The sequence below is a fragment of the Panthera onca genome, chromosome B2 (assembly GCF_046562875.1).
Source record: "Panthera onca isolate mPanOnc1 chromosome B2, mPanOnc1 haplotype 2, whole genome shotgun sequence".
Lineage (NCBI taxonomy): Eukaryota > Metazoa > Chordata > Mammalia > Carnivora > Felidae > Panthera > Panthera onca.
Genome location: NC_138343.1, coordinates 98,874,586 through 98,886,646, shown reverse-complemented (window position 1 = coordinate 98,886,646; position 12,061 = coordinate 98,874,586). Strand labels below are relative to the sequence as shown.

The 12,061-nt window shown below is 36.6% G+C and overlaps 2 protein-coding genes across 4 annotated transcripts in view; one reads left to right on the top strand and one right to left on the bottom strand.

The window, feature by feature from the left end:
- Positions 1-12,061, bottom strand: part of CDC40 (cell division cycle 40) — a 60,550-nt gene that overhangs the window by 821 nt on the left and 47,668 nt on the right. The window contains exons 13-14 of the mRNA XM_078447207.1: positions 2,493-2,569; positions 845-989 (exon numbers count right to left, since the gene is read on the bottom strand). Coding sequence (XP_078303333.1) covers positions 845-989; positions 2,493-2,569 — 222 coding nt within the window. The remainder of the gene's footprint in view (positions 1-844; positions 990-2,492; positions 2,570-12,061) is intronic.
- Positions 1-12,061, top strand: part of METTL24 (methyltransferase like 24) — a 174,950-nt gene that overhangs the window by 117,358 nt on the left and 45,531 nt on the right. The window lies entirely within an intron of this gene.

Sequence of the window (12,061 nt, the reverse complement as noted above, 5' to 3'; positions counted from 1 at the left end):
ATCTCCCCATTGAGCTACCAATCTATGAGTCAAAATTTATTAACTTGGAAGTTATTTAATAAATTAAAAATTCATTCACTTGGAAATTTATTAACTATGGAAACCCAGGGGCCACAATAAATGGAGTATTAAATCACTCTCTAGACAGAAACAGTGCAGGGAAACGAGCTTCACACAGAGCCAGCGAACACCGGTTCTCCCAGAGTCAGACTCGACCACCTTCATAGTTATTTTCTGGCTTCAACGTCTTTTGAAAATGTTTAAGACTGACTCAGAGGGGTCAATTCCTAGCCTAAACATACAAGGTTACAGAGACTTCAGAATTACTTGTACCTATATATTTTAGCTGAGAATAGGGGAATGAGTGCAGAGTTTAACTCAAAGAAAGGCTCCACCTGGGCTCCGCAAATCCAGTGCGGCCTAGAAAGAGCCAAGAGCTGGATGTGAGGTCTCAACACAAAGGCTGCCGTGATGTTGTTCATGTCAACACTGTGATACAGAATTAATTCTGCTGTAGAGCGATCTACAGCAGTAGAGCGATCACAGTCTGGCTAGCCTTGTTAGAAAAGCAGGGAGACAAGAAGGCACTGCCTGTATAGATAGGCATCTATGATGTGGTTAAAGGCACAGGACCAAGCAGTATAAGGAGATACAGTACAGAACTTAAAAAAGCCAAATGTAGTTTTCATAACTTGCTCTTGCCTTTCCAGCAGGCATTGTGACAATCTGCACAGTTCTCATACAATTACATATGTGGGAGTGATTTTTAAAGTGTTATTACTTGTACAACGGTAGGTCATATCATCATTATTTGAATATGAGAATATAGGAGATTTAAACTTACCTCATGTCTGGCGAAAAGTCCACCTGACAAGCATAACCTGCTACCATATGGCCCTTAAAAATTTTTTTCTTATTTAATCTAAATCTATTCTGTGCTCCAAAAATTAAGATTTGGTTGTCCATCGATTGGCACGCTAGCCATTTCCCTGTGAATTCAAGAAATGGGACATTTTAGAGCAAGACCAAAAATTCTAAAAAGACTTTATTTTAAATATGTTCAGACATTAATATTCTCTTGTTACCAACCACTTTACAACAATAGGAAAATGAATTTACTGTCTGTAAGGTATTACCAATGTGTTGCTGACAAGAGGGATTTATGCATAAAATAATGGATTTTGTGCATATAATCCCATATCATTAAGTACTCTCCATATAAAAGCTTTTTTTTTTGCCTATATAAGGATATACAGAAATTCTGAGTTTAGCGTTAACAGAACTCAAGTAAAATTTTATTAAATAAAATTAACTTGGACTAAGTCCAACAGAACCATGGAGGAAAAGAGATTTACCTATGTTAATTACGGAAAAAGGAAAGATTACCTCTTGGTGAGAAAACCTAGGATTATTAAATAAAACTATTCAAAAAAGATGTATCCCTAAACAATTATAGAAACTGTATTGAAAGGCCAAGTTGCTTTTATCTACCCAAGACTCACCAAAGCCTCGAGAGCCTATCTTTTTGCATCCTAGGGAACTTGCAGACATTATTAACTAAGGAAATGCTCTTAACAATATTCAGTCTGAGAGGGTAAATAGCCTTGTTCAGGGCACGATATCTGTGATGGATAGTTTAAAAATGCATACATAAAATGTAGACACAGGGTGACAAATGTGACAAGTATACAATATGATTATCAAAGCAGAACCCAGTTAGGTTGCTCTTCTCATAAAAATCATAGGGCATTTGACAGCAGTGATCACTGATTTGCCTGTGGCAGACTCCTTGATGGAAGCACAAACTGTTTCTTGCCTCTTTCTTCTTCCTTGCTCTACATTCACAGGAGCTATGTGAGTTAACAGTGATTTGATGAGTGTTGCCCAAACATCAGATCCTCTACTTTAATACCCTCATGGAGAGCTATAATTATATCAGTAAACTGTCACAGTATCTCTGTAGTGCAAATTACCTTAGACTTAAAAGGCAATGCATTATTGAATAGAAAATAGTATTAGACGGATTTATCTTTTTTATTTTGCCTGAGAAAATCTTTTATGGTAAATTGCGAAAGTATTTTTATTATGGGGAACCAGATCAAAATTTTCTATCCCTTGAAAGAGAAAGAACTCACAGTAAATCAGTAAATGACTGAACATGGTTCTGTCGGAAGGAGAATTCTCAAAAAAACAAAAACAAAACCCGATCCTCAGATAGAAATCCTTAAGATGCTCAGTGTTAGCTAGAATTCAGTTTGTTGGCTTGCTTGCTTATTTATTTATGTATAAAAAAACAAGAGAATGGGTGAGGTGACTCACTTATGAAAACCAGTGATTATTTCCAATTTTGAAAACGTTTCCTTATACAAGTACGACCCTGTGACAGACTTGCCCTAGGAGGGAATGGCCAAAGTTCTTCTGAAGACAGAAATCACACTTTGTCTTAGAGGCTCATAAAACACATTAAAACCACATTCTACCTACTAACTCACCATTTGGAGACAAAGTCACTGCAGGCATCGAGTGCATACTGGGCTCTGCTATGTACTTGAAATCCACAGGGATGTCCCTAAAATTTAACAACAGCTTATCAGAATAAGTAATTTTTAAAAAGTATCTTTAGGAGAATTGTCTCGGAAACTAAAGAGATATTCTTGAAATTATATATTTAATGAACCTTTCATGAAACTTCCCAGGGGGAAGGAAAATCACAAAATGGCATCCCGTTGCTTATTACAGATCTTTCACTTCACAAATGCCTTTCCATGAGAATTATGACAGTGTTCGTGGTTTTCCAATTCTGAAACTTTGAGTTTTATGTCAGAAAAAAATCTGTGACTAGAGTTCTTTAACAATGAGTTCATCTGAAAATGTACCACCGTAGGCAGAAGCAAGATGTCTGAGGCAAGCCTACAGGGACGTATTTTCCCTGCCAGTCAGCCTTAACGTGCTACTCTGCAAACAGGTGAGAGTGTAAAAGAGGCTTCAGCAATGCAAGTGGATGGTAGGCGAAGCTGCGCGGGGATCTGTAAGCAGGCAGGGCCCATCCAGAAGTAATGAGATTTCTGCATGGGAAAGGGCGATTAAGGGCCTGGTACCTGGACATCTTCTATTTTCAGTTTACATGTGAAGGATTCTAGATGCATATGGTGCAGGGGAGAAAATGCATTAAAAAATTCTTATGTGAGTGACACGAAGAATAAAACAAAAACAACAAAAATGCCAAACTAGTCACACCTAGATCTAGAACCATGACAATTTCCGTATGCCGTTTTGTTTTTAATGTTCTCCACTTAAATTCTCCATGAAGAATTCTTTAGTAATTCTGAGGGATTTGGGGCTCGTTGCTTTTCATGAGTGACCAGGAATGTTTCTTACAGAGTAACGTGTGGAAAACGTAGTCTGAAGAATAACACAGATATAAAGCCACAATATCAATTTCTAACTGTAGTGCAAGTTTCAAAACTTTGATTGACTGGAAAATAACAATAGTCAGAATACTAATTTGCTTTAAGTAAGAATTTTCTCTATCCATCTATCTACCCATCCAGAAGAAGCAGATGATTAGACAAAACTTCTATGAGCGGGAATGCCTGGGGGGCTCAGTCAGTTAAGTGTCCAGCTATTGGTTTCGGCTCAGGTCATGATCTCACGGTTTTTGAGTTCGAGCCCCACATTGGGCTCTGTGCTGGCAATGTGGAGCCTGCTTGGGATTCTCTCTCTCTGCCCCTCCCCCCTTGCTCTGTCTGTCTCTCTCTTTCAAAAATAAATAAACTTCTAGGAGGGTCTTGGTTAGAAGAAAACATTTTTAGGTGTAACCTGGGAAATAGTATCATTTATCAAATTTCCAATGCTTTATACCTCTAAGATATCAATGAGAAGTCACATTTAAAATGACCCAAATGTATTGAAGAGAACTTCAGTCTGAAAAAGGCTCAACCATTTGTCTCTCCTCATATAAAATTATTACCAAAAATCATCAGTAACATGGATTAAAACACAGGAGCAGTTCTAAATTAAATTAACCATAGTCGAGGTTCAGATCAATCAAGGTTTTACTAAAAGTAAACAGAAAAAAAATGTAGGTAGATCCCTTATTTCAAGGACTCTTGGTACAATGAGTGGTAGACTAAGAAAGGAGTCTCAATACTCTGTGGACTTCGTCACTGCTAGTAAAAATGCCTGCTAGGCATAGTTAAATTTAATAAACACGACACTATTTTCTAATTAGAAACTGTAATTCAGTGTAATAAGCTAGTAACTTACATCTTACAATCATCTTCAGTCTGGAAATGGTATCACTGAAAAAACCTTAACAAAAATCCATGAAATTGTAAAGATAAAAGATAAACAGTAGGATCAACCTCTGTCGAATTTTCTTCCAAAAATATTTTAACAAAATAAACACCTTTGGGAGAAAACATGTCTGTGACACCTCACTCGTTTAGCAATTAGCATACCACAGGCTGCTCAATATCTAATTATAATCTCTCATTCTCCTTTAAAACTGTCTGCTAGTCGTAATAATTTAGTACTGTTTAAGAAAACCAAGTTTCCTTTAGTCTGCTTGTATCATTGTGCTACTCTTAGGCTTAGGGTGTACAAGTTTGGCAAACACCACCCGTCTGAATGATAGTAATAGGAATTTCAATTTTCCTAGTAATAATAGTAATAATTTTCCTAGTGGTGGGATCAGTTCTCACGTTGAGGTGGCCAGGGCCTCCCTTTCTCTCCCAAGGAAGCTGCCAGTAGCAGCAGTAATTGCCTTTCAGAGACAACTGTATGTGGTGAAGGATGGTGCTGGGGATCCGGAGGTGGTTTGGATGCCTACTTGTCTTTGTAGCAAGACTGATCCTCACTTCTGTTTCTTTCCAACTAATCGGACTGGATGCAAGTTATCTTCTGTCCCCACCAGATCCTTCTTTCATCTAACTGTCCAGCCATATAATTAATTCAGGTTCTGGATGTTTTAGGTAGGCCTCAGGGTATCCACAAGGCACAAGCCTCTAACAGATACACAGAAGAGAAAGAGAAAGAAATCAAAGCATACTGCTATATAAAATCATCTAATCACAAAGGAAGAGAGAAAGAGAGAAAGGAGTAAAGGAGAGAAAGGAATAAACAGCCAGAAAACAATGAACAAAACGGCACTAGTAAGTCCTTACCTATCAATAATTACTTTAGTTGTAAATGGACTAAGTTTAGACAAATATAGGTTAGCTGAATGGATAAAAACAAAACAAACAAACAAACAAGACCCAATATTGTGTATAAGAGAATCACTTCAGTTTTAAGGACACACACAGATTGAGAGTGAAAGGATGGAAAATATATTCCATACAAATGGAAATCAAAAGAAAGCAGGGGTAGCTGCTCTACTTGTATGAAACAAAGTAGACTTTAAGCTAAAAATTCCCAGTAGTAGAAAGGTCATTATATAATAATAAAGGAGTCAATTCATCAAGAAGATATAACAAATATAAATACTTATACACCCAACATCAGAGCACCTAAATATATAAAGCAAACATTAACAGATCTGAAGGGAGACATAGATAGCAATACAGTAATAGCAGGGGACGTCAGTACATTGTCAACAATAGATAGATCATCCAGACAGAAAGTCAATATGGAAACATTGCACTTAAATGACATATTGGACCAGATAGACCTAACTGACATATACAGAACATTCCACCCAACAGCAGCAGAATACACATTCTTCTCATGTACACATGAAATATTCTCCAGGAAAGATCATATATTAGGCTACAAAGAGTCTTAATATCTTTAAGAAGACTGAAATTATATCATGCATCTTTTCTGACCACTATGGTATGAAACTGGAAATCAATTACAATAAAACTAGAAAATGTACAAGTATGTGGAGATTAACAACACACTACTAAACAAAACATGAGTCAAAGACGTAATCAAAAGGGAAATCAAAACTATCCTGAGACAAATGAAAACAGAAAAACAACAGACCAAAACTTATGGGATACAGCAAAACTGGAGGGAAGTTTATATTGATAAACACCTACATTAAGCAAGAAGAATCTCAAACAACTTAACTTTACACTTGAAGGAACTAGGAAAAGAAGAACAACCTAACTCTAAGTTAGAAGAGGAAGAAAATAACAAAGATCAGAGAGAAAAGAGACTAAATAGATACAGATAGGAAAGAGACTAAATAGAGACTAAAGGGAGAACAGAAAAGATCAATGAAACTAAGCAGTTTTTTTTTTTTTTTGAAAAAGAAACAAAATTAACATTTAGCTAAACTAAGAGAAAAACTCAAAAGAGACATTACAACTGATAATATAGAAACACTAAGGATCACGAGAAACTACTATAAACAATTATATACCAACAAATTAGAAAACCTAGAAGAAATGGATAAATTCCTAGGAACATGCAATTTACCAAAACTGAATCATGAAGAAGTAGAAAATCTGAACATGACTAAGGAGGTTGAAGCAGTAATCAATAACCTCCCAACAACAAAAAAAGTCCAGGACCAGATGGCTTCACTGGTAAGTTACACCAAACATTTAAAGAAGAATTAATATTAATCCTTTTCAAACTCTTCCAAAAAATAGAGAATTCTTCCAAATTCATTTTATAAGGCCAATATTACCCTGATACCAAAGCCAGACAAGGATACTACAAGAAAATTAGAGGCCAACATCCCTGATGAATATAGATGCAAAAATACTCAATAAAGTTTTAGCAGACTGAATTCAACAGTACATTAATGGAATCATATACCATGATCAAGTGGGATTTATTCCTGGGATGCAAGGATGGTTCAACATACACATATCAATAAATGAGATACAAAAATGAAGGATAAAAATTATATGATAATCTCAATAAATGCAAAAAATATTTGACAAAATTTAACATCCTTTCATAATAAAAAGTCTCAATAAACTGGGCATATATAGAACATACCCATGTGTGACAAACCCACAGCTAACATCATACTTAACTCTAAAAGGCCGAAAGCTTTTCCTCTCAGATCAGGAAGGGTGTCTCCTCTAACCACTTCTATTCAACATAATAGTATTGGAAATCCTGGTCAGAGCAATCAGACAAGAAGAAAAAGGCATCCAAATCAAAAAGAAGTAAAACTGTCTCTGTTTGCAAATGGCATGATATTATATATAGAAAGCCCTAATGACTTCACACACAAAAAAAGACCGTTAGAACTAATAAATGATTCAGTGAAGTTGGAAGATACAAATTCAACATTCAAAAATCAGTCGCATTTCTAGGCAATAACAATGAACTACTGGAAAAATAAATTAAGATAACAATCCCATTTATAGTAGCATCAAAAAACAAGAAAATACGTAGGAATAAACTTAACCAAGAAGTTAAAAGACCTCTATACTGACAACTATAAAACACTGATGAAACAAACTGAAGATGACATAAATAAGTGGAAAGATACTCCATGTTCATGGGTCTGAAGAATTAACATTGTTAAAATGTCCATAATACCCAAAGCAATCTACAGATCTGATTCAATATCTATCAAAATTCCCATGGCATTTTTGACAGAATTAGAACAACAATCCTTAAATTTGTATGGAACCACAAAAGACTCCAAAGCAATCCTGAGAAAGAATAAAGCTGGAGGCATCAGGCTTCCTGATTTTAACCATATTACAAAGCTACAGTAATCAAAACAGTATGGTACTAGACATTTAAAGCAGAGATAATACCTATCCTTCTCAACCTGTTCCAAAAAATAGAAAGGGAAGGAAAACTTCCAGACTCATTCGATGAAGCCCGTATTACTTTGATTCCCAAACTAGACAGAAACCCAGCAAAAAAAGAGAACTACAGGCCAATATCCCTGATGAGTACAGATGCAAAAATTCTCAATAAGATACTAGCAAATCGAATTCAACAGCATATAAAAAGAATTATTCACCATGATCAAGTGGGATTCATTCCTGGGCTGCAGGGCTGGTCCAACATTCACAAATCAATCAAGGTGATACATCACATTAATAAAAGAGAAGATAAGAACCATATGATCCTGTCAATCGATGCAGAAAAAGCATTTGACAAAATTCAGCATCCTTTCTTAATAGAAACCCTCGAGAAAGTCGGGATAGAAGGAACATACTTAAACATCATAAAAGCCATTTATGAAAAGCCCACAGCTAATATCATCCTCAATGGGGAAAAACTGAAAGCCTTCCCCCTGAGATCAGGAACACGACAGGGATGTCCACTCTCACCACTGTTGTTTAACATAGTGTTGGAAGTTCTAGCATTAGCAATCAGACAACAAAAGGAAATCAAAGGCATCAAAATTGGCAAAGATGAAGTCAAGCTTTCACTTTTTGCAGATGACATATTATACACGGAAAACCCGACAGACTCCACCAAAAGTCTGCTAGAACTGATACATGAATTCAGCAAAGTCGCAGGATACAAAATTAATGTACAGAAATCAGTTGCATTCTTACTAATAATGAAGCAACACAAAGACAAATAAACTGATCCCATTCACAACTGCACCAAGAATCATAAAATACCTACGAATAAACCTAACCAAAGATATAAAAGATCTGTATGCTAAAAACTATAGAAAGCTTATGAAGGAAATTGAAGAAGATACAAAGAAATGGAAAAACATTCCATGCTCATGGATTGAAAGAATAAATATTGTTAAAATGTCAATACTACCCAAAGCAATCTACACATTCAATGCAATCCCAATCAAAATTGCACCAGCATTCTTCTCAAAGCTAGAACAAGCAATCCTAAAATTTGAATTTTTTTTTTAACGTTTATTTATTTTTGAGACAGAGAGAGACTGAGCATGAATGGGGGAGGGTCAGAGAGAGAAGGAGACACAGAATCCGAAACAGGCTCCAGGCTCTGAGCGGTCAGCACAGAGCCTGACGCGGGGCTTGAACTCACGGACCGCGAGATCATGACCTGAGCTGGAGTCGGACGCTTAACCGACTGAGCCATCCAGGCGCCCCAAGGAATCCTAAAATTTGTATGGAATCACAAAAGACCCTGAATAGCCAAAGTAATATTGAAGAAGACCCAAGTGGGAGGCATCACAATCCCAGATTTTAGCCTCTACTACAAAGCTGTAATCATCAAGATAGCATAGTATTGGCACAAAAACAGACACACAGACCAATGGAATAGAAACCCCAGAATTGGACCCACAAAACTATGGCCAACTAATCTTTGGCAAAGCAGGAAAGAATATCCAATGGAAAAAGACAGTCTCTTTAACAAATGGTGCTGGGAGAATTGGACGGCAACATACAGAAGAATGAAACTAGACCACTTTCTTACACCATTCACAAAAATAAACTCAAAATGGATGAAGGACCTGAATGTGAGACAGGAAACCATCAAAACCCTAGAGGAGAAAGCAGGAAAAAACCCCTCTGACCTCAGCTGCAGCAATATCTTACCTGACACATCTCCAAAGGGAAGGGAATTAAAAGCAAAAATGAACTATTGGGACCTCATCAAGATAAAAACCTTCTGCACTGCAAAGGAAACAATCAACAAAACTAAAAGGCAACCAATGGAATGGGAAAAGATATTTGCAAATGACATATGGGACAAAGGGCTAATATCCAAAATCTATAAAGAACTCACCAAACTCCACACCCAAAAAACAAATAATCCAGTGAAAAAATAGGCAGAAGACATGAACAGACATTTCTCTAAAGAAGACATCCAGATGGCCAACAGGCACATGAAAAGATGCTCAACGTCACTCCTCATCAGGGAAATACAAATCAAAACCACACTGAGATACCACCTCACGCCGGTCAGAGTGGCTGAAATGAACAAATCAGGAGACTATAGATGCTGGTGAGGATGTGGAGAAACGGGAACCCTCTTGCACTGTTGGTGGGAATGCAAACTGGTGCAGTCGCTCTGGAAAACAGTTTGGAGGTTCCTCAAAAAATTAAAAATAGACCTACCCTATGACCCAGCAATAGCACTGCTAGGAATTTACCCAGGGGATACAGGAGTGCTGATGCATAGGGGCACTTGTACCCCAATGTTTATAGCAGCACTTTCAACAATAGCCAAATTATGGAAAGAGCCCAACTGATGAATGGATAAAGAAGTTGTGGTTTATATAAACAATGGAATACTACTTGGCAATGAGAAAGACTGAAATATGGCCTTTTGTAGCAATGTGGATGGAACTGGAGAGTGTTATGCTAAGTGAAATAAGTCATACAGAGACAGACAGATACCATTATGTTTTCACTCTTATGTGGATCCTGAGAAACTTAACAGAAGACCATGGGGAGGGGAAGGGGGAAAAAAAGTCAGAGAGGGAGGGACACAGATCATAAGAGACCCTTAAAAACTGAGAATAAACTGAGGGTTGATGGGAGGTGGGAGGGAGGGGAAAGTGGGTGATGGGCATCGAGGAGGGCACCTGTTAGAATGAGCACTGGGTGTTGTATGGAAACCAATTTGACAATAAATTTCATAAAAAAAAAGATTACTTAAGTAAATTAAAAAAAAAAAAAAAAACCTAAAGAAAAAAAGACTGAAAATCAACAATCTAAATGTGCAACTCAAAAATTAGAGGAACAACAAGTAGAACAATGAAACTAAAAGCAATAAAAAGAAGTAATAATCCGTTAGTATAAAAAAAACAAAAAACAAAAAAAACCCAGTATGGTATTGTATAAAAACACAGATCAAATAGAGCAGAACAGAAAGCCCAGAAATAAATCCATGCATATATAATCAACTTATTTTTGACAAAGGAGCACAGAATATACAATGGAGAAGGTACAGTCTTTTCAATAAATGGTGTTGGGAAAACTTGATATTCACATGCAAAAAATGAAACAGGACCCCCTATCTTACACCACACACAAATTCAAGTCAAAATGTATTGACGATTTGAACATAAGACCTGAAACTCCTGGAAGAAAACACAGGAGAGAAGCTCCTGGATACCGGTCTTTGCAAATATTTTCTGGATTAGACTAACCTGAAGCAAGGCAACAAAAACAAAAATAAACAAGTGGGACTACCTCAAAGTAAAAAGCTTCTGTACAGCAAAGGAAAACCATCAACAAAATGCAAAGCCAACCTAAGGAATGGCAAAAAATATTTGCGAACCACATATCTGATAAGGGGCAATATCCAAAATATATAAGGAACTCACACAATTTTTATCAAAAATCCAAGTAACCCAGTTAAAACTTGGGCAAAGGACCTGAACAGACATTTTCGCAGAGAAGACATACAAATGGCCAACAGGTACAGGAAAGTGCTCAACATCACTCATCATCAGGGAAATGCAAATCAAAACCATAATGAGATATCACCTTACATGTTGGGATGGCTATTATCAAAAAGACAGACAACAAATGCTGGTGAGGATGTGGAGAAAAGGGAACCCTTGTGCACTGTTGGTGGAAATGTAAACTGGTGTGTATAGCTACTATGGAAAATAGCAAGGAGATTCCTCAAGAAATTTAAAATAGCATTACAATATGATTCATCAATACTACTTCTGGGTATATATCCAAAGGAAATGAAATCACTACCCTGAAGAGGTATTTGTACTTTCATATTCAATGCAGCATTATTCACAATAGCCAAGGTAGGAAAGCAACCGAGGTGTGAAAGAATGGATAAAAAAAATGTGGTATTTACATACATAATGGAGTATTATTCAGCCTTTAAAAAGGGGAACGATGCCATTTGCAACAACATGGATGAACCTGGACAGCATTACACTAAGTGAAATAGGCCAGACAAAGACAAATACTACATATTATCATTTATATGTGTAATCTTAAAAAAGAAAAAAAAACAAAAAGAAACAAGAGTCAAACTCTTATAGAAATAGAGTAGATTGGTGGCTGCCAGAGGGTTGGATCAGGATAGGGAACTACACGAGGCTGGTAAAAGGGTACAGACTTTTAGTTGTAAGATGAATAGGGTCTGAAGATCTAATGTGTAACATGGTGATTATAGTTATTGTATAATTGAAATTTGTTAAGAGAGTAGATAGAACCTAAGT